Below are 26222 nucleotides of genomic sequence, written 5' to 3'. Positions count from 1 at the left end.
ACTCCCTCCACTCTGTTGCGCGCTATCACGCACCCTATATAATGTACAAAACTGGTGTGCAGAAAACGTCGTGGTGCCCTAATGAAAAAAAAAGAGAGGCGAAAGCAAGAAATGCTATTCCAAAGTACACAACAGTTTTGTGTTATGTGCGAAGTCCCAGAACATTGCTGGCGCAACACTAAATCGAGCAGAATATACCGGAGCTAGTGAAATTAGGCAACTCAATCGCTGCACATAGGGAGACGCCCTGCACCTTTAGTCAACCTAAGCGAGACAGGACACGTACGAGAATAAAAACGCTATCAATAATGAATTTCCATGACATGAAACGCACTTTACGTGTTTATTAAAAATCGTACAGATATCCAGTCTCGCGTCTCAGGTGAATAGGCATACGTACTTGAATACCAAAAATAAAGAAATATTGGGCGCTCGTATTTCCACACTTTCACGCCTGTCTACCCATGTCAGAGGTATTTATCTTCGCTACATTATTAGAAAGAGCTGCTACCACATAGGGCAGGCCGGCGGCTTCTCTGCAGTGTCTTCCCGCGAATGTAAGGCAGAAGGATTCCTTGATGAGCGAACTGGTCGCAGTACTCGCACACGATGTCTCACTGAACACATCGGCTAAGCTGCGTACCGTGTGCTTCGAGATCACTACCAACACTGAAAACGGCGCTTCACACACTGCACATCCGAGCGCAGTAAACAGTACACAGAAGCGTTCGTTTCACAGAGGTTGCGTTTTCGAGCCCGATTCCTTGCCGACCCAAAGCGATGACGTCACTGTTTGCAACCCTGCGATCCCATATGCCGAGTGAGGTGAGATTTTCGACTAAATCGGCGAGCGCAGAGAGGACACTCGTACGGCCTTTCGCCGGTGTGCGCCATCACGTGCGCGTCCAGCGTGGACTTGTGAGCGAAGACACTGGAACACAAATGACACTTGAACGGTTTCTCGCCCGTATGCGTTCGCAAATGATCCTCCAGGTGATGCTTCTGCTTGAATTTCATGGGGCAAGTCGGGCACGGATGCGGTCTCTCACCCGTGTGCGTGAGCAAGTGTGGCTGCACGCTCGACATCCTGGTGAAAACCTTCCCACACGCACGACATGTGTTTGACGAGCTGCCGGCGTAGTCCCCCTCGTGCTGCCCTTCGGCTTTCTGTGTACCGGCTGGCATCCTGTAAGCGGATAAATATTAGCTTCCTATGGCTTATTTTTGTTACATCCATTCGAATAAAATGACACGGAACGAATAAGACGTCTTTCACCTTGCTGTTAGGCGAATAATATATATACTTCCATGCACATTCAGCTTTAAAAAAATGGCCTTGGTCACAGCATCACAGACCTAGCACTAGTAAGTCAGTAGTGAGACCTCCGTCAGCACGTATTTTACAATATCAGAGACCTTCCACGTCGTGGAGTCTGGTACTACATCATCATCAGCCTGGTTACGCCCACTGCAGGGCAAATGCCTCTCCCATCCTTCTCCAACTACCCCGGTCATGTGCTAATTGTGGCCATGTTGTCCCTGTAAAGTACGTAATCTCATCCGCCCACCTAACTTTCTGCCGCCCTCTGCTACGCTTCCTTTCCATTAGAATTCAGTCCGTAACCCTTAATCACCATCAGTTATTTTCCCTCCTCATTACATGTCCTGCCCATGCCCATTTCTTTTTCTTGATTTCAACTAACATTTCATTAACTCGCGTTTGTTCCTTGACCCAATGTGCTCTTTTGTTATCTCTTAACCCAACATTCTTCTTTCCATAGCTCGTTGCGTCGTCCTCAATTTGAGTAGAACCCTTTTCGTAAGCCTCCAGGTTTCTGCCCCGTACGGGAGTACTGGTAAGAAACAACTGTTATACACTTTTCTCTTGAAGGATAATGGCAACCTGCTGTTCATGATCCGAGAATGCCTGCCAAACGCACCCCAGCCCATTCTTATTCTTCTAATTTTTTCAGTCTTCTGATGCGGATTCGAGGTCACTATCGGCCCTAAGTAGATGTATTCCCTTACCACTTACAGTGCCTCGCTACCTATTGTAAAATGCTGTTCTCTTCTGAGACTGTTAAACATTACTTTAGTTTTCTGCAGATTAATTTTTAGACCCACCCTTGTGCTATGCCTCGCCAGGTCAGTGAGCAGGCTTTGCAATTGGTCGCCTGAGTTACGAAGCAAGGCAGTATCAGCGAATCACAAGTTACTAAGGTATTTTTCGTTAACTCTTATCCCCAATTCTTCCCAAACCCGGTCTCTGAATACCTCCTGTAAACACGCTGTGAATAGCATTGGAGAGATCGTATCTCCCTGTCTGACGCCTTTCTTTATTGAAATTTCATTGCTTTCTTTATGGAGGACTACGGCGGCTGTGGAGCCGCTATAGATATATTTCAGTATTTTTAGATACGGCTCGTCTACACCCTGATTCCGTAATGCCTTCAGGACTGCTGAGGTTTCGACTGAAACACTTTCTCGTAATCAATGAAAGCTGTATATAAGGGTTGGTTATATTCCGCACATTTCTCTATCACCTGATCGATAGTGTGAATATAGTCTATTGTTGAGTAGCCTTTCAGAAATCCTGCCTGGTGTTTTGTCTGACAGAAGTCTAAGGTGTTCCTGATGCTATTTGCGATTACCTTAGTAAATACTTTGTAGGCAACGGACAGTAAGCTGATCGGTCTATCAAGTCATTGATAGACCGATCAAGTCATTGATCGGTCTATCAAGTCATTGGCGTCCCCTTTCTTATGTATTAGGATTATGTTAGCGTTCTTCGAAGATTTCAGTACGCTCAAGGTCATGAGGCATTCCGTATACAGGGTGGCAAGGTTTTCTAGAGCAATCTGCCCGCCATCCTTCAACAAATCTGGTGTTACCTGATCCTCCCCAGCTGCCTTCCCCCTTTGAATAGCTCGCAAGGCTTTCTTTACTTTTTCCGGCATTACTTGTGGGATGTCAAATTCCTCTAGTCTATTGGGGGTTGTTGATGGGGAAATTCAAAACGGTCCCTTTCTTTTTTCCTGTTCAAAAGCCGTTACTTTGACAGCTTTCAAAGTCCTTTCCGCTCAGCTGAGAGACGAAAGGGTGCCAGCAACGCCATATTTGAAGCAAATGGGGCATCCGTTAGGGGTAATGTGCGCCGCGTGTTTGAAGTGCGCCCGCTCATTTCCCAAAACGTACTTACTTCTTTAGTTGCGATTTTCTGCATATATTTATACATAAGACGAGGTGGCTGTGTAGTTGGCTGTACGGAGTACACGGCACGCTATGGATGGTGTTCAAGACGCCTTGCGGGGTAACTAACTGGGATCGGAAGCGATAAAAGAGCGAGTAGAAGACATAATATTGAAACTGAGTGGAGAAGACGAAAATAGGAGAGAGAAGGGTCCCGGAAAAGGCAAATACCAATTTCCACCCAGATGGGTCCGCTTGGGGTCGGCTTTGACGTGAAGCTGGCGCCGAAGGGGTGTGCTGTATCCGCCGAGGGGACTTAAAGGTTCAAACACCCGTCTCTGCTCAACCCCTCGAATACCTTTTTTCCTCGAACACGGCTGAGCCACGCATGGCTACACGCGGGACGATCCCATCCCACTATGCCCGGGATCGTGGAGTCGCAGCATGAAGTTTAAATGCCTGCTTACGGAGACGCCCTTGCTGGACCAATCTTTCTCTCTCTTTGTCTGTAGGCTTTCGCTGCTTCGGCTTAAAATGGCACGTTTGGTGAACTTTGCAAGACATTTGTCTTAGGGATCTTCGTGCGTCCTACAAACTTCACGCTCTGATTAATGCCTAATGAAAGTAGTAAGGCTAGTTACTCGGCGATACTAGACGTACGTTCCTGCGGCGACCGTCGGCATCCTGCCACGTGACCGAGTGAACAAGCACAGCGACAAATGCGAGCACACGCGGAGCGTAGCGGCAGAATGAAAAGTGGCCAGAGCTAAGAGAGCGCGAGAGGGAACGTGGAGGAGGATGGTTCAGCGGAACCACGAGGTGGGGAGTGGAGCAGGAGGGTATGGGCGAAAGCGTGAGAAGAAAAGCGTAGTGGCGTGCTAGACAGGCTCTGAGGTGACAGTGGCTACAAGATGGCGCCAGAGTAGCACGCCCCTTGTGCATGGAAACAAAGCGCTGCATGAGCGCTGCATGAGGTCTGTCTGCGGCTGTTGCTGTGAATCGTGCCCACACGTCATCTACGCACTGCCTCTTGCGGTCCCCAGATAAGCGAGATAGTTGCGCCGCACTTCTATCCGTTGGCAGCGGACCGCAGAAGACGGATTGTCCATGCCAGCCCATATCGCGAAATTAAAGTACGTATACAGCGGCGCGCGAATTCCGCATTGGGAGTATTTTAATAATCAGTGATCTTTTTTATCCCATATCGGCACGGCTTTTCCAAAAACGCTAAAAGGATAACCCATTAAAATGATTATCCTTCGTCCTTACTATACATGAGAATCTTTGCGAATGAATGGGCTTCCTCCGGAAAGCATCAAGAGAGAGAGAGAGAGAGAATGGAATGGAAAAGGCAGTGAAGTAAACAGAAAGATGTTCTGGTTTGCTAGCCTGCGGTGCGGCAAGGGTAAAGGGGAAAAGAAGAAAACAAAAGGAAGAGCAGAGAAATAAACGAAATGCCCGATAAAGTTAGAGGATGTCGACAACTACGAGATCTAGGTCCATAGGGTCTCTCAGCTAATTTAACCAAGATGTTTAACGAAGAAAAGAATGTAAAAACATCGCAAGAACATAGCGAGATGCAACTTTCAGATCAATGGTGTTCGGTTGTCAGAACTCTAGCACAGAACACCAGTGGGTTTAGGAATTCTGTGTCGCACCGTGCTTTTACATTTTTTTTTATTTTCGTTGAACAGCTTGGCTAACGTAAGCTGTGATACACGGTAAAATGTCCTGGGCAAGCTCGAAAGTTTGGCCAGTTGGAATGGCCCTAGCGGCATACGAGGGTGGTACATATGAAGCACAGGGAGAAGAAAAGCACAGGATGAGCGCTGGCCCTGAAATTTTACTTTCTTTGCATTGCGTCTATCGCGCTCTCATATACCAATGGTATAATAGGTCACTCGAACGCGACCACTTTGATAGTGCCTTGACCAACTTGGTGTGACTGCTCTTTAAGGTCGGCGTTCCAGGATTGCCTGTTCCACAAGTGGCCTGTCGTCAAGACGGGCCAATACGGTAGCAGACGACTGCCCGTGTATGCTCTATTGAGGACCGTGGCGAAGAGGAAGCTATCTAATATATTTGTCGGAAAGGCTATGAATATCATCGTAACCATGGCTCGAGCATTGAGAAGAACACGTGTATTCAGCAAGGTAACCGATCGTATAGCTCACGTAGAATATTTTTTGGGGTAACCACGCTAAACATTTTTGCCCATGGCCATTCTTCAGCTGTTGTCCATTGTGGTTTCCATTCCGACGAAGTTGACAGTTAAACACTCTACACACAAAGGGCTTTTCTCGTTTGCGTATGCGGTAATGCATCCTGAGGTCGTAAACATTTTGTGCACAGTACCCCATTAACTACGAGAAACACGGCAGAAAGAACTTTACCCGACCATGTGGTTGGTTGTGTGGTTGGTCATGTGATCTTGGAAGGCTTCCGAGAAAGTGAAAGCAATCCCGCACTTAAAGCACACGAGGTTGGTGTCAGCAGCCTGGTTCTCTTGTTGGCCCAGCGGCTGCTCCCTGGCACCTTCAGGGATCCTGCTAGAGTTCACATACCAAGCACAAATAAAGTTTAGCTGGGCATGTAAATCATTCTGTTATAGGTAAAGGCAAGGACTTCGGGATTTATTTATTACATATTAGTTATACAATATGCACACCATAGAAGACTGATTAGACCCATATCCAGAGGCAGTTTTGGGGCGTAGAGCTCAGGTGCATTCGAACATGTAATGCGAACTAGAGAGGTATCATTTGTTGTTTTTTTTAACATACTACCCTACTTTAAGAATACAATATGGGAGACTTGAAGGCATATTAGAGAAGTAAAAACAATCATGCTTGTATCGCCTTCAACTGCGCAGAATGCGCTCTAGCTAGCAATGCTCCTGTATGCAGCAGCAACCGGCAATAATCACCTATCTCCTCTTTTAGCCACAAGTACAAATAGTGTGTTTAGTAAAGGACTGAGTTCTGTCCTCTGCTGACACTCGGCCGAGTCGTTCACATCTTTCAGCGCAACCACGGACGACACATGCTATTCGAAGTGGGACGCAGTCGCCGCACCCTATGAAAGTATTTCGCCGCTCCACAGGAAATCATTGGAAAGGACACCTTGCGCAGTCGACAAAGCATGAACGCCACCAAGCTAATAGAAGCACTACGCTTGGGCGGAGACGGATGGAAAACGTGGAAGCTAGTCTGTAAGAGGTGCGACCTTTCTGCAAGCGATGGAGTGTACGGAAAAGCGAAGGTCGGGATCTACAAAAGCAGCCCCACTCAGCGTGACCTGCGAAGACGTGATTAAGGTATACATCAACTTTACTTCCGCGGAAGGAGAAAGCATAGAAGACTGCAATCATGTTACGAAATTTGAAGAGTACTTTGTCGAAGAGGAAAGTAAAGTTCACGAGATATACTTTCTTCGCGCACGAGTGCAAGCCGAAGGTGAAGCGTTTGAGCAATTGTATTGCGGGGTTTTAAGAGTGACTAGACACTGCAACTTTGTAGTTTGGATGGACGACGTGGTTCGCGACCAGATTGTATTTGGAACAGACTTTCCAAAATTTGCGAGAGAAAATGCTGCGAGAAAAGAACGCGACTCTCCGGAAGGGCAGCGATTTTCGCAAGGCATCGGAGACGGTAGCCCATCGGAACTAAATGTGGGCCAGTCCACGACAAACGTCTGTAGCGGGTGCCGCGACCTCGACCATTCTGGAGCCACCACATCCGCAAGCCAGGTGCAATCGGTGCGGCGAAGTTCACGAGGCCCAACTTTGCCCAGCGTATGGCGAGACTTGTCGTGCCCGCAACAAACTCGCAGAAACGTTTCATCGCTATAAGGGCCACTGTTCGAAAGGCTGTAGAAAGGCTGGGTTTGCTTAGACCCGCGAGAGAGGAGTAAAATTCACAAAGGAGAGCGTTACCACATTCCACAACGCGAGCATAGCCAGGAAGAATTCATTGGAGCCGCCTTCTCGTTTCAGATGCCAATGCAGGCTTCTACCAAATATTTATCCGGGAATGTTCCATAGTGTGCACGCTTGAAACGCTATGCTGGCGTCATTGTTACTTGAGGCTCGCCTTCGGTATCGCGTCGGCCAGTGACGCTAGCCAGAAATTGCTGAACGAGATACTCGATGGTTGACCTGGTGTACGCGTATATGTTAAAGGCGTGCCGTTCTTTGGGGCGCAATAAAACAGGAACATGACACGCGCCTACAAACTGTACTGGAAGCAGCTGCTTACGCAGGGCTCACCTTTGGCGCAGCTAAGTGCAAATTCGGGGTCTAAGAAATCAAGTTTCTAAGCGTATAGTTTCTTCAGAAGGCTTCACGCTGGATCCAGGTTTATTGTCGAGCACCGTAAGTATGCCTGTACCGCAAAGGAAAATACGCTGTGATTTGCGTGCCTAGAAAATTTTACAGCGCCACACCAGATCCAAAGGACTTCTCTCCTTTCTGTTCGCTCTGTATGCCGTAACACATCCTGAACTCGTAACCCTTTGTAAGCAATACCCGATAAACAAGGAGTAACGTGGCAGAACAAAACTTTACCCAGTCACGTGGTTGATCATGTGATCGTGAAAATCTTCCTCGCAATCGAAAGCAATGCGGCACTGAAAGCATACGAGGGTTGTGTTAGCAGCCTGGTTCCCATGTTGCCCCGGCGGCAGTTCCCAGGTGCCTTCTGGGTTCCTGCAAGAGTACAGATAACGAGCATAAATAAGAAAATTCGCCAGGAAGGGCGCACATTTAAGATCGTTCATTTATTGGTATAAGATATCAAGATATACTTATTACATTTTCATTATCCCAAATTCACACTATACAAGCTTGATTACAACCACGTTGAGAGGCTCTTACGGGGAACAGAGATAAGGTACAGCCGTGCTTGTAAGTTATGAGATCATGGGAGCACGGGGCAAATGCGATGTGGGCGCCGTGTCGCGGCGAGGTGCTTGTTGTCGCGAGTCTTGCAGCGCGCATGCGCGTCTTTCTTTACTCGCTGGCAGCTCATTCTATCGAATCCCGCCGATGCACGTGCCGTTCAGGCAAGTTTGCGATCGCCACCACCAGTATAGTGATGACGACGAATCCACAGAGAGCCAAATAAACTTTTGCAACAACAGCAACAACAATTGCCAAGGCCCGAGCACGGCAACGTTTAAAAGTTATAGAAACACCTGGTCACATCTCCAATGCTAGCGGCTTTCGAACAGTAACAGTTTTAACGTTACTATTAGGCATAAACACGTGTCTTTCGTTTCTATACATGTTTCCGATGCGGCTGTCTGCCGCACGTTCTGCATAGCGGCCCCGCTGCATGCAAAAATCGCTGCCGCTAGCCGAAGGCTGCCATAATCAGAAAGCACTGCTGAATGCTACTCTTCCGAAGCTCCAGTGCTTCTAAGCATGACACGAAGTCCAAAATGAAAAGTTTGCATGCGTGATAACACAACGACCGCTTTCTCTGTGTGGCCGACCGCGGTTTGCGTTAGGTGCGCGATGTTCCGCAGAAAGCGCGAGTGGTGTTTATCGCCCGCACTGTCATGGAAGAAGCACCAGCAATGCGACCGGGCGCTTGCATAATTCAGAAACGGCGCGTGCCTGTGGCGCGGAGAGAACCGCAAAATTCTGATGGACGGCACGCACGTAGGTACGGAGCAAACTAACGAGCAAAACAGCGAGTAGGGGGAACGCGCATGCGCACTGCTACTCTCTCGACAGAAGGCATCACGTCCGCAGGTGGCGCGCGCGTGGCAATTGCCAAGCGCTCCCCCGGCCTCCAAACTTACGAGCGCGACTGTACATTCAAAGAGCTAGTGCGAACAAAAGATGCATTCGTTGTTGGTATTCTTCACATATTGCTCACTATAAGAATGCAATATGAGAAACTTAAAACCATTAAACAGAGAAATGAAAGTAATCCCGCTCAATACAGATATACGAAACAGGGAAAGGAAGACGTACGTGTGAAGTTTTGAGTAAAGCAATAAACAACAAAAAAAGAAAAGATACACCATCGGAGTACTTTTCGTTTTTAATATTTTTATTATTTTCTTATCGTTTTTCCAGTACAGAGACACTGCCATCGAACGCCGCTCCCAGAAAAGCGCAACGCAATACACGACAATGTACAGGCGCTATTTTTGGGACCGCCCACGCAAGGGCTACATCGACTGCCAAAGAACTGCAAGTCTTCTTCGGAAGACACAGTCTTCGTAGCCGATTTCCGACGGGTTTGGCATATCTAGGATCAGGGTATATTGAAACGACATTCATATAAAATAACCCACCCTTTTCATGTTTCTAGATCATCGCAGCGAGTCGCAAACGGCATAAGAATGTAAGTCTGAATGGGACCAAATAGGCCGGTATAACCTAAAATTATTCCAATTTGTTTTCATTCCAAATCCGCCATTAGACCTCCGTGTCACTTCAGAACGATTCAAATCCAGCCCATAGGGGCGGGAGCAACGACCATATGAGCAGAGCCCGAGCCAATTTGACCAATCAGGGAGGGCTAATGGCGGATTTCGAATAAAAGCATATTGGAATAGTTTTACGTTATGCCTGCCCAGACTAGAGAAAATAACGTCGAAAATTAATTTGCATTATACTCCTGTAGAGGATGCACTGCCGCAAATATAGCCTTGCTGTGGCGAAACCACCTTACGGCACTTTTTTTTTTTTTTGATGTAGAGCGAGTTTGTTTGGATTAAGCAGGGCTTGCGCAACGCAGTGGTATCTGGAAGGCGTCTTCGGCAGTGCCCACAAGAAGCGAGGGCTGGTCGCACAGTAGGTAACCTAATTGTACCGTCGTAAATGGCGGCATTACGGGTGAAAATTAGTTACGTGGCACGATACACTGCAGTGTCCATATTATTGGTCCAATTTGCTTCGTGGTAAAAAAAAAAAAAAAAAACATGAGGTCGACCCAGCGACGACGCTGAAGGCAAGGCTTACGAAACATACGAGTATACGACAAACCATCTCTACAAAACGTTTCTTTTCCGGTAATATCTCAGCCTTGCGCTCTCCCTGCAAAAAAGTAGCCACTGAAGCAAACTCGAAGGAAGTATATACGGTGTTGTCTGGAAGTCTGGCGAAAATTTCTGATCGTATAGCTCGTTGAAAGTCAATACGATTTTTAAGAAACAGATGTATCGGTAATGGCAGAGGTCGGAAAACAGGTTATTCGCTCCTTTTGTTTCGCTAATTTGTTAAAACACTAAATATACGGTGTAATTATAGCAGTTACGCTGCTACTGACAGTAACATGTCGAGATGGTGCCGGCATGATCGCTTCTCAGATTACAACGCACGATACATCTTTCTCCTAGATCATGCCGCACGAGGTTGTCTCATGTTTTTGCTAGCAAGCTGAAACTTGGCTCTGCATGAGCAAGAAAATTAGGTGCACGAGAAATGTCGCCTGTTTCCGTCTTCTCACGTCTCCCTTTATTAAAATTCTGAGGTGTTTACATGCCGAAACAACGATAGGTTAACGAGTCACGCCGTAGTGGAGGACTCCGGATTAATTTTGACAACCTGGAGTTCTTGACTGTGTAACCAGTGCAGGGGCGCTTTAAGAGCGGAGCTGTTCTGAATCAAGCCTTCGTAGCCCAGCGTCCGGTGTCACACGGGGGCAGTTCCCGGACCTGACCGCCAGAGGGCGCTACGAGAATTGGAGCGGGACCCCGCCGGGATGGGAGCGGACCAATCAGAGGGCGCGCCAAGGGAGGGGGGAGGAGAGGGGCATAAGAGCACGTGTTTCGCCGGCTCGCGCCCTTTCACCCCATGGATTTCGCTTGGCGCGGGCGGCAGTCGAGCTCACACTAGAGCGACAGAGCCGACGTCGCACAAATCTAGAGCTTCGAGAGCGAGAATCGAAAGCAAAGTGCCAGCGAAGCGAGCCGCTACCGCCGAGGATCATGAACGGGAAGTGCAAGGCAAGCGCGGGTGGAGGCAAGCGAACCCCCACTTTCAAGAGAAGGCATCGCAATCCAAGCGCCAGCAGACGCAAACTAACCTCCAACTTCGAGAGTAGGAGGCCGAGCAGAGACGTCGACGTAGAGAGATCCCTCCCACGGAGGGTGCCGATGGACTGTTCAAGAGAGAATTTTTCGACCGTGAGGGCGGCCACATGTGCAATGTGTGTGATAGCATGTTGCTTAATCACAACCTCACGCAACTGAAGAGTGTGCGCAATCCGGAACCGGAGCTAGAACCTAAGGAAACGATGACAAAGAATTTCATGAAAGTCGTGCTAAACATGAGTTCAAAGTACTTGCACTGCGTAGAACTGGATTTTTTTTTTTGCATTACGTCGCCATCAAAATGCGGCCGTCATGGCCGGTATTTGATCCCCCATCCTCTGGCTTGGCAGCGCAACGCCAAAGCCACTACGCCACCACAGTAGGAGACATGTGTGCTTGAGATATGGGCGCACGCTTGTACATATATGGCTGAGGAAAAATGCATTTTGAAGCAAAGCGTCTAGAGCACAAGAGTGGTGTACTATTCGACCTTTAACGAGGTACTGATAAGATCTTCCCTTCTATTCATTTTCGTACAATGGAGGTCCTGCATCTTTAAATATTTAAAAAAATGGTCTTGTCTAATTCCTAACAAAATTGAGCCGTTCCTATCTGAGCTGTTTAGCGCACGACACAGAGGTGACCCAAAATTTTGAACAATGGTACGAACATAATTTTTGCCCTAATCTGTGGTCATCGTGGCCATATAAGTACGCACAAAACTTCGCGTATCACATGTGTTATTGTGTCCGTCACGTAAGACAGTCAATGGCTCGTACCCCCGTAAAAGCGCCCTCCCCATTACGACGACAGAATAGAAGCGAATTTCTACGATGTAATAATGAGCGGAAACGGAGCCAGCTGCGGAAGAACACGACGACGAATGCGCGAGCAGTGGCACTAGCGCGTTTGTGAGCTGGCCCCCACGAATTTTTGAACAATCCGTTTTGAAAAAGCTGTACAAAACATTCTTTTTTTGAAACGCATCTTACTCTTGTTTGTTCTCTTGTACCTGAGAGCTCTTTGTGTCCCACGTGTTATAAGGGTAGATTGCAAGGGCGCGTTACATATTCCCGAGCCCACAGGGCTATGCGCCATTGAGCACATACCCCTATATGCCATTGTGCCTATGTGCCATTGTGCCATTGTGCCTATGTGCCATTGTGCCATTGTGCCTATGTGCCATTGTGCCTATGTGCCATTGTGCCTATGTGCCATACGTATGTGCCATTGAAATCACCTATGGCAGACACCATGGCTTTATTGAGCTGAATTCTCCCATAGGCGAATGCAACATGTAGGAGAAATGAAAATGTATATACTCCCCATTAACAAAAAGCTCTAATTACGTTTGAAGCGTAAGTTACGTTTGTGCTTCATCGATTGACAATAATTTTCTTGAAAAAGTAAACAGAGCTACAGTGAGTTTTGACCGCAAGCTTGACGGCGCTACCTAGAAGAAAGTGTCTTCCTCAGGATTAGATCGTAGTGGATGTGCCCTACTGACTATGTAGCCAATTATTAAAGGGAAAATTAGACATCCACCCGTTTGTAGCAATTGCTACAAAGGAAACCCATACAAGTTCCTCGAAACAAAAGCCTCAGAGTTGAAGAAAAATTTGTTCTGGTCCGGGACTCGAACCCGGAACCACCGCCTTTCCGGGACAGCTGCTCTACCATCTGAGCTAACCAGGCGGCTCGCAGATCGCAGGGCGAAGTCGAATTTGTCGACAACACGAAGCAAACGCAAGTGAGTGACGTAGTAGTTCTGGGGAATCCCGCAAGGTGGAGAGAAGTAATTAATAAAGGGAAAAATCAGACATCCACCCGTTCGTAGCAATTGCTACAAAGGAAACCAAAAGCCGGACCAGGACGAATTTTTCTTCAACTCTGAGGCTTTTCTTTCGAGGAACCTGTACGAGTTTCCTTTTCAAAAGGCGCATTTTCAAAATAGTGATACGATTTATAAGATACATCAGATTCTAAGATTAGCTAGAGCATTACTGCCTCCTTGCGCCCTTGAAACACAAGGGCCTGGAGGCATGTGCTATGCAAAACAATTATCGCAGTGGAATCCTGTAGAACGAGGATGCTCTACGAATTTAATGGACTTATAGCATGTAGGGATAAGATCATTTAAGAAACCGAAAGCTGCCTTGGTGTTAAGAAGCGGTTCCTTACCAAGAAATATGGCCGGGTGAAGAGGGATGTAACAACGGTATGCAAGAGGAAAATGTTTCTCTCAGCTTCGGATTCCCGACGCTCCAGGACCACGTGGAGGCCGGTCAGCCTCTCACCACATCAACCACAGGTTGGAGGTTCATTTCCAGAAAGTAGAAAATTATGAGTCCCAAATGTGTGTTCTGTTCTGAGTCGATAGAATAGCACATCTGTTCGCCGTGATTTTGTTACGGAGGGCCAGAAACCTAACTGTGGCTTTATCACGTGCAGCTTACTTGTTTCCGCGTCGCACAAGCTTTGCCAGTGGTTCCGCAGTTTCCTTCGTAAGGGAGGCTTTCGATCAGTAGCAGGGAGCGCAGCGGTAAGAGTAGTTTGCGATGTAATTGATCTGGCCATTTGGTCTGCTAGAACATTTCCCTCAATGCCTCTATGGCCAGGTACCCAGCATATAATGATATGTTGCTTAGATAAGTATGCTCTACACAGAACGGAGTAGAGCTCAATAAGAACAGGGTTTTTGTGTTTACTGAGTGACCTCGGCGCTTTTATGACTCTTAGAGAGTCTGTAAATATGACTGGTTTTCGAAGTTTTGATTTTATTATACGCTTCACTGTCGACAATAATGCATGGGCTTCTGGCGTAAATATACTAGTTTGCGGGTGCAATGCGCCGGATTCTCAAAAAGATGAGCCGATGGCTTCGTAAGACACCCCTGCATCTGACTTGGAAGCGTCCGTGTAAAACTCAGTGCAAGAGTACTTATAAGGGAGTTCTAAAAAATGCATTTTAATATGTGCCTGTGGTGCATGTTTAGTGACATCTACAAACGACATATCACAGTCTATGAGCTGCCACTGTCATGGCGGTAACAGCTTCGCTTGAGTTTTAGGACAATGTTCAAGAAGTGGAACACCCATTTCCTCAATGAGGTTCCTCAAACGTAAAGCAAACAGATTCCTCACTGCAGGTCGGTTATAGAAGAGCATAGCAGCGGCAATATCTTTTATGGTTGAATGACAAGGATGTTGACTGTTCGCTTGTACTCTCAGAAAATATGTAAAACTGCTATGTGACCGCTGCAGAAGAAGTCACCACTGACTTAACTCTACGTAGAGGCTCTGGATTTGACTTGTCCTGAAAGAACCGGTCGCGAGACGGATACCCAGATGGTGGACGGGGTCTACGATTTTAATGCACTTGGTGTTGCAAGATTATAAATTATTGCTCCGTAATCCAGGCGGGAGGGGAAAAGACTTATGTAAGTTCAGAAGGCACTTTCGATCACTACCCCATGTAGCGTGTAACAGAAGCTTGAGAAGGTTAATTGTTTTCAGACATTTTATTCTCATATTTTCAATATGCGGAATAAACGTGAGCTTTGAGTCTGAAGTGATTCCCAGGAATTTATGTTGGCTGCTCACCGGGAGTTGGCCTCCCTTGACAGTCTTTACAAGAAATAGCGTACAGTCGGAGAAAATTAATTTGCCTATGTTTGAGGTGTGATTCTTGAACCTACAGCCCCTTTGGACTATATACATGCAGGAGTTCTTTAATGTTGTCGAGATTATGTAGAAGTGCTCGTACATTCTATTGCAGTATTTGTCTTTCATTATAAAAAGAATGTGAGGTGGGCTGTGTGTCTAAGAGTCGGGGATTAGCTCACGGGCCCTTTGGAGGCGCCGTGACGCGAATTTTCTTTTTTGGAGCGGTCGAGAGTGGCTCGCCGCTCCTTAGGCGCTGATGGCGCCGCGCCGTCTGGCTGGACGTTGTGTCCATCGTCTCATGTGAGGCTCTGGACACGCGCTCTTCCGAGTGCTTTGTTTGACGTGAAGGACTCGGCACGTTAGACGAGACCTTAGAGGCCACCTGCCCGGAGGTGGATGGCCCCTTCTGCCGGGGGGGGAGGAGCATCTCTAGCTGCAACCGCCACTGGGGCAGATCGCGTAACTGCCGACTCACTGCTTGTGGGCCGGGCAGCCGCCGGAAGCCGTTGTGTCGCTGCCCCCTGACGCGTCACATCGGCAAAGGTGGCCTTGGGCATGTATGAAACCCGCCTGGATGCCTCCTTGAAACTTATGCTTTCTTTTACTTTAATTTTAACAATTTCCTTTTCTTTTTTCCCGGATGGGCACGACCGTGAGTACGCGGCATGCTCACGGTCACAGTTTACACAGTGGAGAGTGTTCTCGCAAGATTCGGAGGTGCGTTCATGGGCACGGCATTTCGCACAAGTTTGGCGGCCTCGGCAGCTCTGCGAACTGTGATCGAAACGCTGGCTTTTGAAACATCGGAGGGGGTTCGGCACATGTGGCCGAACACGAAGCTTGATGTACCCGGCCTCGATGGAGTCGGGACGGCCACTTGAGCCGAAGGTGACTATAAGGGGCTTGGCCTGGATCGCTTTGCCTTCCCGCCTGATGTTAATTCGTTTAACGTTAATGACATTTCCTTCACTGAAGCCCTCCAAGAGTTCAGCCTCAGTGAGCTCCAGAAAGTCATCGTCCTACAAAACGCCGCAGAGGGTGTTCATAGTACGGTGCGGGGTTACTGTTAGTTGGGTCTCCCTAAATGACACTAGTTTCGGCAGTTTCGCGTATTGCTTCGTATCGAGGAGCTCCAGGAGGAGATCACCGCTTGCCATCCTCGCCGCCTTATAGCCGGGACTAAAAATGTCAGTCAAAGACTGATACAAGGAACGGTGAAATGGTGCACACTGATTTGTCGGGTTTTTCTGAGCGAATTACATGGAAACGTGGGAAGTTGTGGACTTGGCGGCAGAAAGACTGGAATACATCGTTTGGTGCGCCCTCTTTTCTGCGGGCGATCCGGGAGGGGAGGGAAGGAGCTTGCCCTAGAGGAATGTAATTTTCTGCAGTAACGCCAGCCACTCACCGTGGAGCCCTACAAGGGGACGCTACAGGGACTGTAAAAACAGGTCCTGCAAACGCCAGCTGTGCGTTACCACTATGACGGAGTATGAAATAACCTAAGTTGGCTATTCATACAAGGTTAACCCAAGCTGCCTGGAAAACTTAAAAGTAAAGGGAAGCCAGAAGAAAACAGGAAAGATGGAAAGTGAGAGAAAGATGACGGCTGGATGAAGAGAGAGAGAGAGACAGGGAAAGACAACTAACGATTTCCCCCGGGTGGGTCAGTCCGGGGGTGCCGTCTACGTGAAGCCGAGGCCAAAGGCGTGTGTTGCCTCCACCGAAAGGGCCTTAAAGTTCCTGACACTCAGAATCTGCTCAACCCCCAGGATCCCCTTTTCCCCGGAAACGACTAAGCCACGCATGGTTAAATGCGGGAGGGTCCATCCAACGGTTGCTCGGGTACGTGGTGTCGCAACACACCAAACGCCTGCTGATCAATTCGATACCTCCTCGCAGTTTTAGGCGAGGCTGGACTGCAAGCTCTTCCTCCCCTGTATACCGAGATGAGCACAGAGCTACGAGCAGACAGAGAAGGCGCTACGTTTCTCAATGAACGCCGCGGAATGGTCACCGAGCCCATTCAGCTTTGAAAAGTGGCTTCATTCACAGCATCACAGGCCTAGAGCTAGTAAGTCATTAGTGGGACTTCCATGAGCACGTATTTTACAATCTCGGTAGAACTTCCGCGTCGCGCAATCTGGTACTACAACATACCGCGTCTTTATTCCTTAATCAAGAATGGGGCTCACAGATGGAGTAGCACACTGTAGTATAAAGGTTATAAAGAGGGATGAGGTGCCTCAGAAAGGTTCGCCAACGTTTGGATAGGAGGACCTATCTTCGTCACGATTCTCGACCACACTTTCACATGTGCAATGTCATGTGCATCGTATCTAACCTCCATCCCTGAAGTCTGCCGCCTTCAGGCACTCCAGAAGAGCTCGACTGGCTTTGTTACCTGATGATCTGTGAGGCCAGGCTCTCAAGACGTTCGCTTCTGCAAATCGCTGATCATCAAGTCTATTGCTCTGTTCCTTCTACCCGGCAAGAGTTGCCTTGCGGGCTACTTCGCGCCAAGATGTCCCACCCGCGGGTACCTTGAACACCGTCCGAAGAGTCCAAGCAGAACGCCAAAGCTCCTCATCACTGTGAATGCCCCATCCCTCAGAAAAATTGTGAGTTGAGTGTTTATGCACTTTGTTAAAAGTCAGCAACGCCTGGTATGATCGTTTCTTACAAAGCACACTAGGTAATATTTCCGACGAGAGAACTCGGACCCTTGATCGACAGTCAAGAAATATATACAGCTACTGCCTTTCGTGATGTCCCAAAACAGACTACGGGCGGTTTGCACAAAGAATTTTAGTTCGTGATCAATTTATACCTGTACAACAAGGTACTTTAGACGCATTGGTTGACGCCGCGCTGTGTCAAACAGCTCCCGAGGCGAGCGCCCGCCGGGCGCAGGACGCGACACACCCGCTGGCGGCTCACTCTCTGGCATGCAAGGGGGAAAAAACGTGACCATGATCAGGGAATTCTTGTCTTCCTGCCCCGATGCGAGCGCGTTGGCTGGAAATCTGTCAGACATATGGCTGCCGTTTCTTCTCGAGCGCCGCGCATTCGTCTGGAGACCGTGCGAACCCGCTAGACGTGTTCGGCGATGAGCAGCTTCTTAAAGGTACGTTTATAGTCCGACGTTATCGGCGCGCGGGCGAGAGTCGTTCGCGGTCAGTCACGCTACGTCGGTTGCGCTGCGCCAGCCGAGATACCATCTCATCTTCAACGCGCGCGCCGTCGGCTTATATCTTCGGGGCATGCGCAGAACGTTCGCAAAGTCGCGCGCCGTCCGCAAAAGCCGTCTGCGGAGTTGTGTTGGCACCTTTTTCTTCGCGCGCAATGCATTGTGGTGCGAGGGTTCCGCCGACTTCGACGTGCGAATGGCTCAGGAGCCATATCGGCGCCGGGCTGGCCGGGCCCGTCGGGGCGCGTCGGGAGTTTTCGCCGACGTGACGTAGCGTGCGCGCGCGCGGGCGGGCGTTACGTCGGACTATAAACGGCCCTTAAGATGCTCTTGCTTCGATTGTAATCGCATCGCTTTCGTCGGCGACTTTCTGCAACAGTTCCTTCAGCCACGTAGGCGACGCAGTGTGGCAGCGTCTGTGTTCCTGCAAGCGGTCGTTGCGGTGCAGTTTCTTTCGCAACAGGAAGTTTTCCAGTGACGTCAGGGGATGTGGTTGGCGTGAACTAGTCGACAGCATCCCGTATTGTGCGCCGCGTGTACCTTGACCCAAATTGGCGGACCAGAGACAATTCGTCAGGTGAGTGAATTTAATAACACGCGTACGCGAAGGGGGCTAACTGCAACCGGAGACTGTGGAAACAGATTGCCATTTTTTTTTTCGTCGCGCCGTAGATAGGCCCATAGACAGGTTGCAGCTGGCGTCAGCACAGCCCCAACATGTACCATTCTCAACGCTACCTCCTCGCAGCGGGAGAGACCGAGCGGCAGGTCTGATCAACACGGAGTTTGACGGAATAGTTCCGCGGAAACCCGCAGGGTGGAGGGAATTTAATAAAGGGAGGTATAATACTCGTGTGGAGGATCGAAATATCTTTTCTTGGTAGCCATGTGAGCGAGTGGTTTTGTGGGAACAGCGGCAGCCACTCGAAATTGGGTTACTGGCTGCGTGTGCCTTGAGGTGTCCTGGTGAATATGAACGGGGTATCGAAACAATTCGCACCGAGAACGTCGAGACTTCAGGTGATCGTTTTTTGGCGAAAAGCGATCCCTGCGAAGATCTTTCGCCGATTGGGCCGGGACTGTGTGTGTAAATAGTTGTGATCTATTCTGTGGTAGTTTTGATCGCAACGTGGTCAATGGAACAAACATAGCCTGCAGCTCGGCGAATATTGAAGGCGGCGCAAGTGTAACGTAATAGGGACATGTCTGAGACAGGATTAAGGCAGGTCATTTTAGGTCAGTAGCAACTACGCGGTCGGTGAAATTGGCAAAAGTCAGGAGAACGACGTCTTCACTTGCAGATAGCTAGTGTGGAATCGGTCGCTGGTTCGAGCTACGGATGCGACCAATAGGCACGAAATTTGTTCTTTGCTTACACGACCATGATGGGAGATTGATGTGGCCCTGCGATGCAGGACTGGCGCGTGTTGTCCCCTGTAAAGTTTAAGGCTTGAACTGCTGGACAAGCTGAAAGCTCGAGAAGGCGGGACGAGTACGGCGGATGAGTAATTCATCTAATCTAACGTGTTGTGGCCTGCTTCCCCTTGAAGAATGGAGGTAAGTATGACGCATGGAATACAGCTGATGGTTCGCGTTGCATTTCTCTTAGCCTCCTCTAAACGGTCCCAGTTCTCCACAGACATATCGAAATTCGTCTTGATTAACAAGTGTTCGCTTCAATATACTACGGACAAGTAATCAGGCTATCTCAGTTCTAACACCACCGGTCTTTGTACAGATGCGCCTAACGAGGTACAGCAACTCGGCTGAGCGGTGGCATGTATATGTCACTCATGGCGCAGTCGAGTGAGAAGCCGCAATAGCGCAGCCTAAAATGCGAACACACCACGTACGGAACATAACGACCGCAAAAGGTCTGCAGCTGGCTGCGGCCAGTATTCAAAAACAGAATAGTCAAAGACGGCAAGGGTACTTGTCTGCAGTTGAACTGTCCAAGCGTGTTCCTGAAAGCGGTTTTCCAAGCGATGGTCATGGTATAGTTTCGGTGCAGGTTGCTTATTTGCTGCGCACAGTAGCTGGGTTCTCGTTTGTCATGTCTAATTTGCTTCCATGCGCGGTTCCCAAGAAGTCACGCAATGTGTACCTTCAATCAGGGCTTAATACCCTTCCCACATTACTACTGTTGTCACGTTGTGGGGACGGTGAAAAACCAGACAGTGACACAACTGAGACAACTTTTTTTCTTGCTCGAGCTTGTGTCTAGAAAAGCAAGTAATGCTCAAGCACAACGATAGCGGCCAGCACACTTGCTGAAACCGCTTTAGGCTGGTTCTACATCACTGGTCGTAAATTCTGGCGTAATCGTTGCTGCTCGCGTCCGTTCCAGAATGTACACGGTCGCCCACCCTTGGGGGAAACACGCGAGCGTGCAGCCGCTAGATGAACTCCTTGCGCATGCGCAGAGAGAGCCAAAGGTCCGTCGTCTGCTACTGTGCCAGCGCGCGCGAAACCTCGCCGCATGCTGGCGCCGTAGATTTGCTTGCATCACGATGCAGCGTGCCCGAATGAAAGCCTGTCATATCACCGTACGTAAAAGCTGGGTGTTATCGCCCGTCGCAAAACAGACCGCTCAAAAGCGTAAATAAATGCTCGCAGAGTACCTGCTTTCTTACGCGTTGTGCGTTCAGGAGGGACTTCGGCCATTTTTCGAGATTGCCCTTAACACGTTGAAAGTCCGAGGAGCTGAGGCGCATACTTAGAGCATGAGTCTCGTACGATGGTTTCGTCCGTGCTTTTCCTTGCGTGTTCGGTCTCTCCCGCTGTCTTCCTTGGCTCAGTATACTTTCCCTACTCAGCCAATATATGTATTGTAAAATCACGAACTGTAAAAACGCGTTTCTCGGCTTCTATACGAAAGCAGCTAGCCCGTCCTAATCAACGGATGGCTGAGTTGTGCTCAGCGGCAAAATGACCGAACGTGAAAGCACAAGTAGTCGTTAACAGAAATCTTTGTCGACTGAATTGCTTTTTCCTTCCTTTTTTTTTTCATTCGGCGCGTAGCGCTACTGATTGAACTGAGTAGATTGGACTGAGAAAGTCATACTGAGCAGTGCCGAGTTCATTAGGTCAATTGAGACTAGTGGAACGCAGAGACAGCCGTCGTGCACATGGCGTGGTGTGAAATAGCACACCTCTACGAAAGAACTGGTATTCTCGGACAATTTGTTCGCCACTTCAAGCAGTTAGATCTGCTGTGTGGCATAAAACACTCCAAGCTTCGCGAAGGTTTACGCCAAAGACGGGCGCTCCTGTACTGCGCTGCAAGCAAAGCTACGGTGCCAGTATCAGGCGAGGCTTTGCGCACGCATGTGTGTTCCACCTAAGAGTGAGAGACCCTGTACACCACTATTCGCACCGCGCACATTATCTGATTAGGAAACGTCCCCTCGATATGGAATTGGCGACAACAGTAGAGAAATTTCCAATACACGAGTGCGCGTCCTACGCAGAGCGATTAGGCTGTAACAGTTTGCAACCGACGAATAACGGTCACCGCAAAAAAAAAGAAAATTAAGAACGGGTGTCAAAGACCCCTCTCAAAATGTATCCTCCTGATGTTTCGAACAGAACAAAAAAGTACACGTAGACAAGTACACTATCGAAGCAAGGAATAATTAAACGCTTAACAAATCGTTAGCGCACGTAAATTGCTTCGGGCGTACTACGAGGACAACCTCGAGACATGCATACGTTCGCGGCCAATGCACGACATTCTCGGGCGCGACCTCGTAGTTTAGTGCACCGAGAAGTCGGGTTATCTTGTGTGTCCCGAAAAAAAAAAGCGTCGCGTAACTTTTTCCATTGGGTCCCTGTCGGCGCGTGTGAGTCCAAACCGAAACACAGTCGCGGGGCTTTTATTCTTCAATTTAAAAAAAAACGGCGCATAGACGTACACCGGACAACAGAATAGAGGATGGGACACACACGGCGCTGTTCTGCCGTTCTTCGTCAGTTTAATTCCTCGTTGCGTCTCCGTAGACTGCAGTGTCGGCTGTCAGTTCTGTCGTGGTTCTTGGTGCGCAGGCGGATCAGGCCTTTCTTAGTCTCACTGGGGGAAGGCGACGTTGTCGAAATCGTCTTCCTCGCTGGCGTGGGGTGGCAAGGCGCAAACTGTCGCGGCCGGATTCCTTCAGGAAACGAGCTCGAACGGCATCACCTGCGTTGTTTCCGGTACTGCCACGTTGTATGTGAAATTTATGTACGACTCGACGACATTCCAGGTCCGCTGGGCGACGTCGGCGTGAACAGGTCGGCGAGGGTTTTAAGTGAGGCGTTCTTATGAGCCCACTCGTATGCGGGTAGGTTTCGTGTGTGCGTGTGTCGCGCGCGCGCGCGCGCGCGCGCGTGCGTGTGTGTGTATGTGTGTGTAGATACAGAAAAAAGAACGAATACGTCATCGTGTCTTTTACTGGTCTGTGCTCTGGGCTGGCACTTTACTCACAAAACGTTTGTGATTCAATGGCTTTCTCTAAATCACATAGAACTGATAAAAGAGCGAAATATTTAGGCGGCGCGTAGCAACGTCGCCAAACTTCGCGGAAGGGCAGACGAATATAAGTTTTCCCGCTCACGACAAAACTTGAATTGTCACCGTCACTATGATGGCGACTCACGTCCCCGTGACATCGTGCAATCGGGAGCCGAATGCTCTCAACGCGGTGCTACTGACCGAGTTTGAGGATTGCCAGTTTCTGCAGGGTTTCACGGTCCACGTGAACTTTGAGAGTGGTGATGGCTGTGCAGTTATTTCCCTGTCAGAGCCGAAAGAGACGTCGTGCGCCCCGCAATGAAGTGTTTTTTTTTTCTTCGAAGCATGGTGCTGCTTTCTGCGACAGCCTCCTTCTGTCTAAATAAGTAAGCTTAGCTCTGGAGGAATGGGTCAAGCCTACTGGTTATAATTGTTGTAACAGTAAAATCAAGAAAAGCTGGAGGCAGTCTTCAAAAGAAAAAAAAATGTTCGGCAAGAATTTGGAAAGTCTCAGTGGTCTACACATGTGACAAATGCAAGTGGAAAAAGACCGGGAATAGGCACCCTATTCCTGTAAAGTGATAAACGTCAAAGAAAGTAAGCATACGCCTTTCTACGAAACTCATATTTGATTCAGCGTCATTATAAAGCGGAAGCATGCTCACCTTACAGTTTCTTCGGCGATGACTGGAAGCACGTCAGCACTAGCAACGCTTGTATTCTCGGTTCCGGTGGTTTCGGGCGCCGAAGAGCCGAAGCCGGTTGTGTTCTCCTCGGCCATTCGCGGATGCTTCTAAGAAACAGCACAGCCTATCTTTGGGACCAATATTTCACGAGAAACTTCACCGGGAGACGCTCTTTCCTGTCTAGAAGCGCGGGAAACTACAAAGCTAGCTGCGAGTTACTTTCGACGCTGACAGAATGCGAGCGGCCGCCGCAAAGATATTTCCAGACTTGCCTGCAGTGGCCAAGCGCAGTATCCGAACTGCGAGGCCAAGCGGTGCCCAATGGGCTGGATGTTCACGTGTACCGCGTCACATCTGCTATCAGTCGACGATATTAGCACGTAGATTCTCGAGCATATACATCGTGCGATAACGCGTTTCCCAGTTGCTGATATAAAGAACGCACACGGATGATTATGCGTTACCGAATGTTGGTATTGCCCTAAGTATAGAGCATCGATTTTACACCGAAGCATACCTGTAGGTGGCTGAGTGCACCTGTGGTTAAATGCTTGTTGGAATACTGATGAAGGGGAGTATACAGTCGGCGTCCCCCTTGCGTAGAGCGCGGGGATTGCGGGGGCCGCCGGGGTGCTCCGCAGCCAGCCAGCGACTCTATTACTAAGTCTAACACTAACTATATAACTAACGTCTAACTGTAGCGCCTGGGCCCGAGATTAGATGCGTCGACCGTGCATGGCCACACACTTCCTATCTCAAACCCAGTAGCTACCGTTAGAGGTTCCCGCGTTCTGCACAAGGGTGACACAGCCTATGCATTACAAGGTCGAAGAAAAAAATGGACGCAAGGGAAGTAGTTGTGCAAGGGACATTGTACCGTTCCGAGAGTAAGGCATTTAGGTGCCAAACATCTTACAGCTGAGCCGAGGTTTCAATGTTTTTTATTCCTTGTACCAGCCCGCCACTCTTTTTTTTCTTTAAATAAGCTTAACTTTATATTTAGTTAACCTAGTATTATCCTTATGAGCCTGACACCTCGACTCCAGCGTCGCGTTTTCGCGACATACCGAGTGAACAACAACTGTTGTAAGGACTTGATTTCGCAGCGCTGGTGAAGCGAGGCGGGCCGTCAGAAAGTCGACATCTACCAAGGCACTGGCGATGCTTTGAATTTTCAGTTTAATTGTGTTCTTTTACAATGCAACATGGGCCTACGGCTATGTTTTACGCTCACCTACGTTTTTTGCTGTTCGGCGAGGATGCAGGGTTCGGAAGAGGGTGTGAAATAATCGGGGGGTGCTGCGCTTATCGCATATAAATAGATTCACATTCTTTTGATGGATCCAGTCGGCCGAGGACATGTCTTTCACCGCAAGGCGAGAATGATGGCAGGCGTCCCAGCGACTATGATGACGAGGAATAAGCAGATGGTTTTGAAAACAACAACAATCACAACAAAACAAGACGTCTCCAACCATCGGAAGGAGCAGTGACGGGAAGAAACACGAAAACTGCAGTCGTTCAAAACGCGGGCCTGTCAGCAATAGAAAAGATTGAGTCAACGAAGACATCCAGCGTTGAGAGGATGCCGCAGTATATAGCAAGGATCTATCTGAAAGTGAAGGCGTGGGTGAATACTCTGACTGATTTTATTTCAGACACTTCGTTGAAGCACATGCTCTACGGCGTGGAAAAGGGAGTGCTCCTAAGCAGTGCGGCAGGTAAATATCGTTCATGACATGATTCCTAGTTGCGGAGAACAGAAGTCTCAGGAAGCCAGTGTCAACTGCGAGTTTCATGAGAGCAACAGCGTCGTTATAAATAGACGCGTGACACAGGTACAAAGCACTTAACTTCTAAGTGCGCATGGTTTTCATAAGACACAGGTGAAATATGCGTCCCCGCCTCTATAAGCTCAAGAACCGCCTCTTCATTTTACCTGTGTATACTTTAGCCAGCAAGCCGCAACTCACAAGTTCTTTTTTTTTTCCCTATAGATCGCTTCAGAGGAATACACATCAACCATACGATTTGTCATATGTGTGGTTGGAACGGCTCTCCTCTCGCGCGATGTGCTGGCGCCGGCGGTGTCGCCTTTCTTTAGGTCGACAACTTATAACAGCGGCGCGGAATCGGGCTGACTTGCTCATTTCCTGATTCGCAACTTTCGTCAACTAGATATATATCCGGTTGTACATGCATGAGATGAAGGACATGACATAGCTACATGCGTATTGGGTATTTCTTTTGGACGATGCACGCGGGCGATTCGACGAAGAACTGCTCCTGCAGGTCTCGAGCCGTCGGCTGAACTTGACAGCGCTTCAGTTGCCTTTGCAAATATGCCTTGTTCGGTCGCGTAACAATATGATTCACATGGAATATGTCTTATGACGTGTATGACACGGCGCAAACGGCATGGCATTAGCGAATGATTAAAGAATGACATTATAGAGTCGGGGCAGCGCTATCCGGAGGCAAAGTCACAGAGGCGGCACTGGTTTTAAGACAGTATCACGCTTCCTCTAATACGGTTTGAGAAGATTCAAGGAAACGATAGCGTCCCTGTGAACACCGCTGCTGTGATGCGGCCCACGAGTAGGTGACTCGAGCTCGGGCATCACTGATAGGGTCGCTTGCATAAGCCGCTGGGGAGCCTAAAACATGCTAGCTGGCCTGAGCGACACAGGGACGTCGCACTAAGCTGGCGAAGCGTACCTACGCCGTCGCCCGTATCGATTGTCGAGAGTTGCCTCTTGGTGAGAAGATGAGGTCGGTAGGTTGAAGGATACAAGAAACAGGTTTATTTTGCGTACTTGCACAACTGGCTCCGCATATGGGAGCGCACTCCATGCATGTCCGAGCGCTTTAGATTTTTGAGCTCTACATGTCTGACTGAGCACATGCGTCAGCGTACCCCCAAGAGGCCCTTTTTAAGCAGTCCTTTCCTCGC

General features: G+C 48.8%; 1 protein-coding gene across 2 annotated transcripts; it reads right to left on the bottom strand.

The window, feature by feature from the left end:
• Positions 1-319: 319 nt before the first annotated feature.
• LOC129381543 (uncharacterized) lies at positions 320-23586 on the bottom strand. Of its 2 annotated transcripts, none has more exons than XM_055064497.2 (4): positions 23249-23586; positions 7754-7894; positions 5583-5735; positions 320-1186 (listed from the first exon to the last, which is right to left on the bottom strand). In XM_055064497.2, the coding sequence occupies exons 1-4, from the start codon at positions 23362-23364 to the stop codon at positions 787-789; spliced, it is 810 nt and encodes a 269-aa protein (XP_054920472.2). In that variant the 5' UTR covers positions 23365-23586; the 3' UTR covers positions 320-786. The 2 variants fall into 2 exon arrangements, with proteins under 2 accessions (XP_054920472.2, XP_054920471.2); XM_055064496.2 differs by having other exon boundaries at positions 5583-5738; positions 23249-23585.
• Between the last annotated feature and the right edge of the window lie 2636 nt (positions 23587-26222).

This window comes from Dermacentor andersoni, chromosome 11 (assembly GCF_023375885.2).
Source record: "Dermacentor andersoni chromosome 11, qqDerAnde1_hic_scaffold, whole genome shotgun sequence".
Classification (NCBI taxonomy): Eukaryota; Metazoa; Arthropoda; class Arachnida; order Ixodida; family Ixodidae; genus Dermacentor; species Dermacentor andersoni.
The sequence above is the reverse complement of the archived record's forward strand: the minus strand, read 5'-3'. Positions and strand labels throughout refer to the sequence as shown.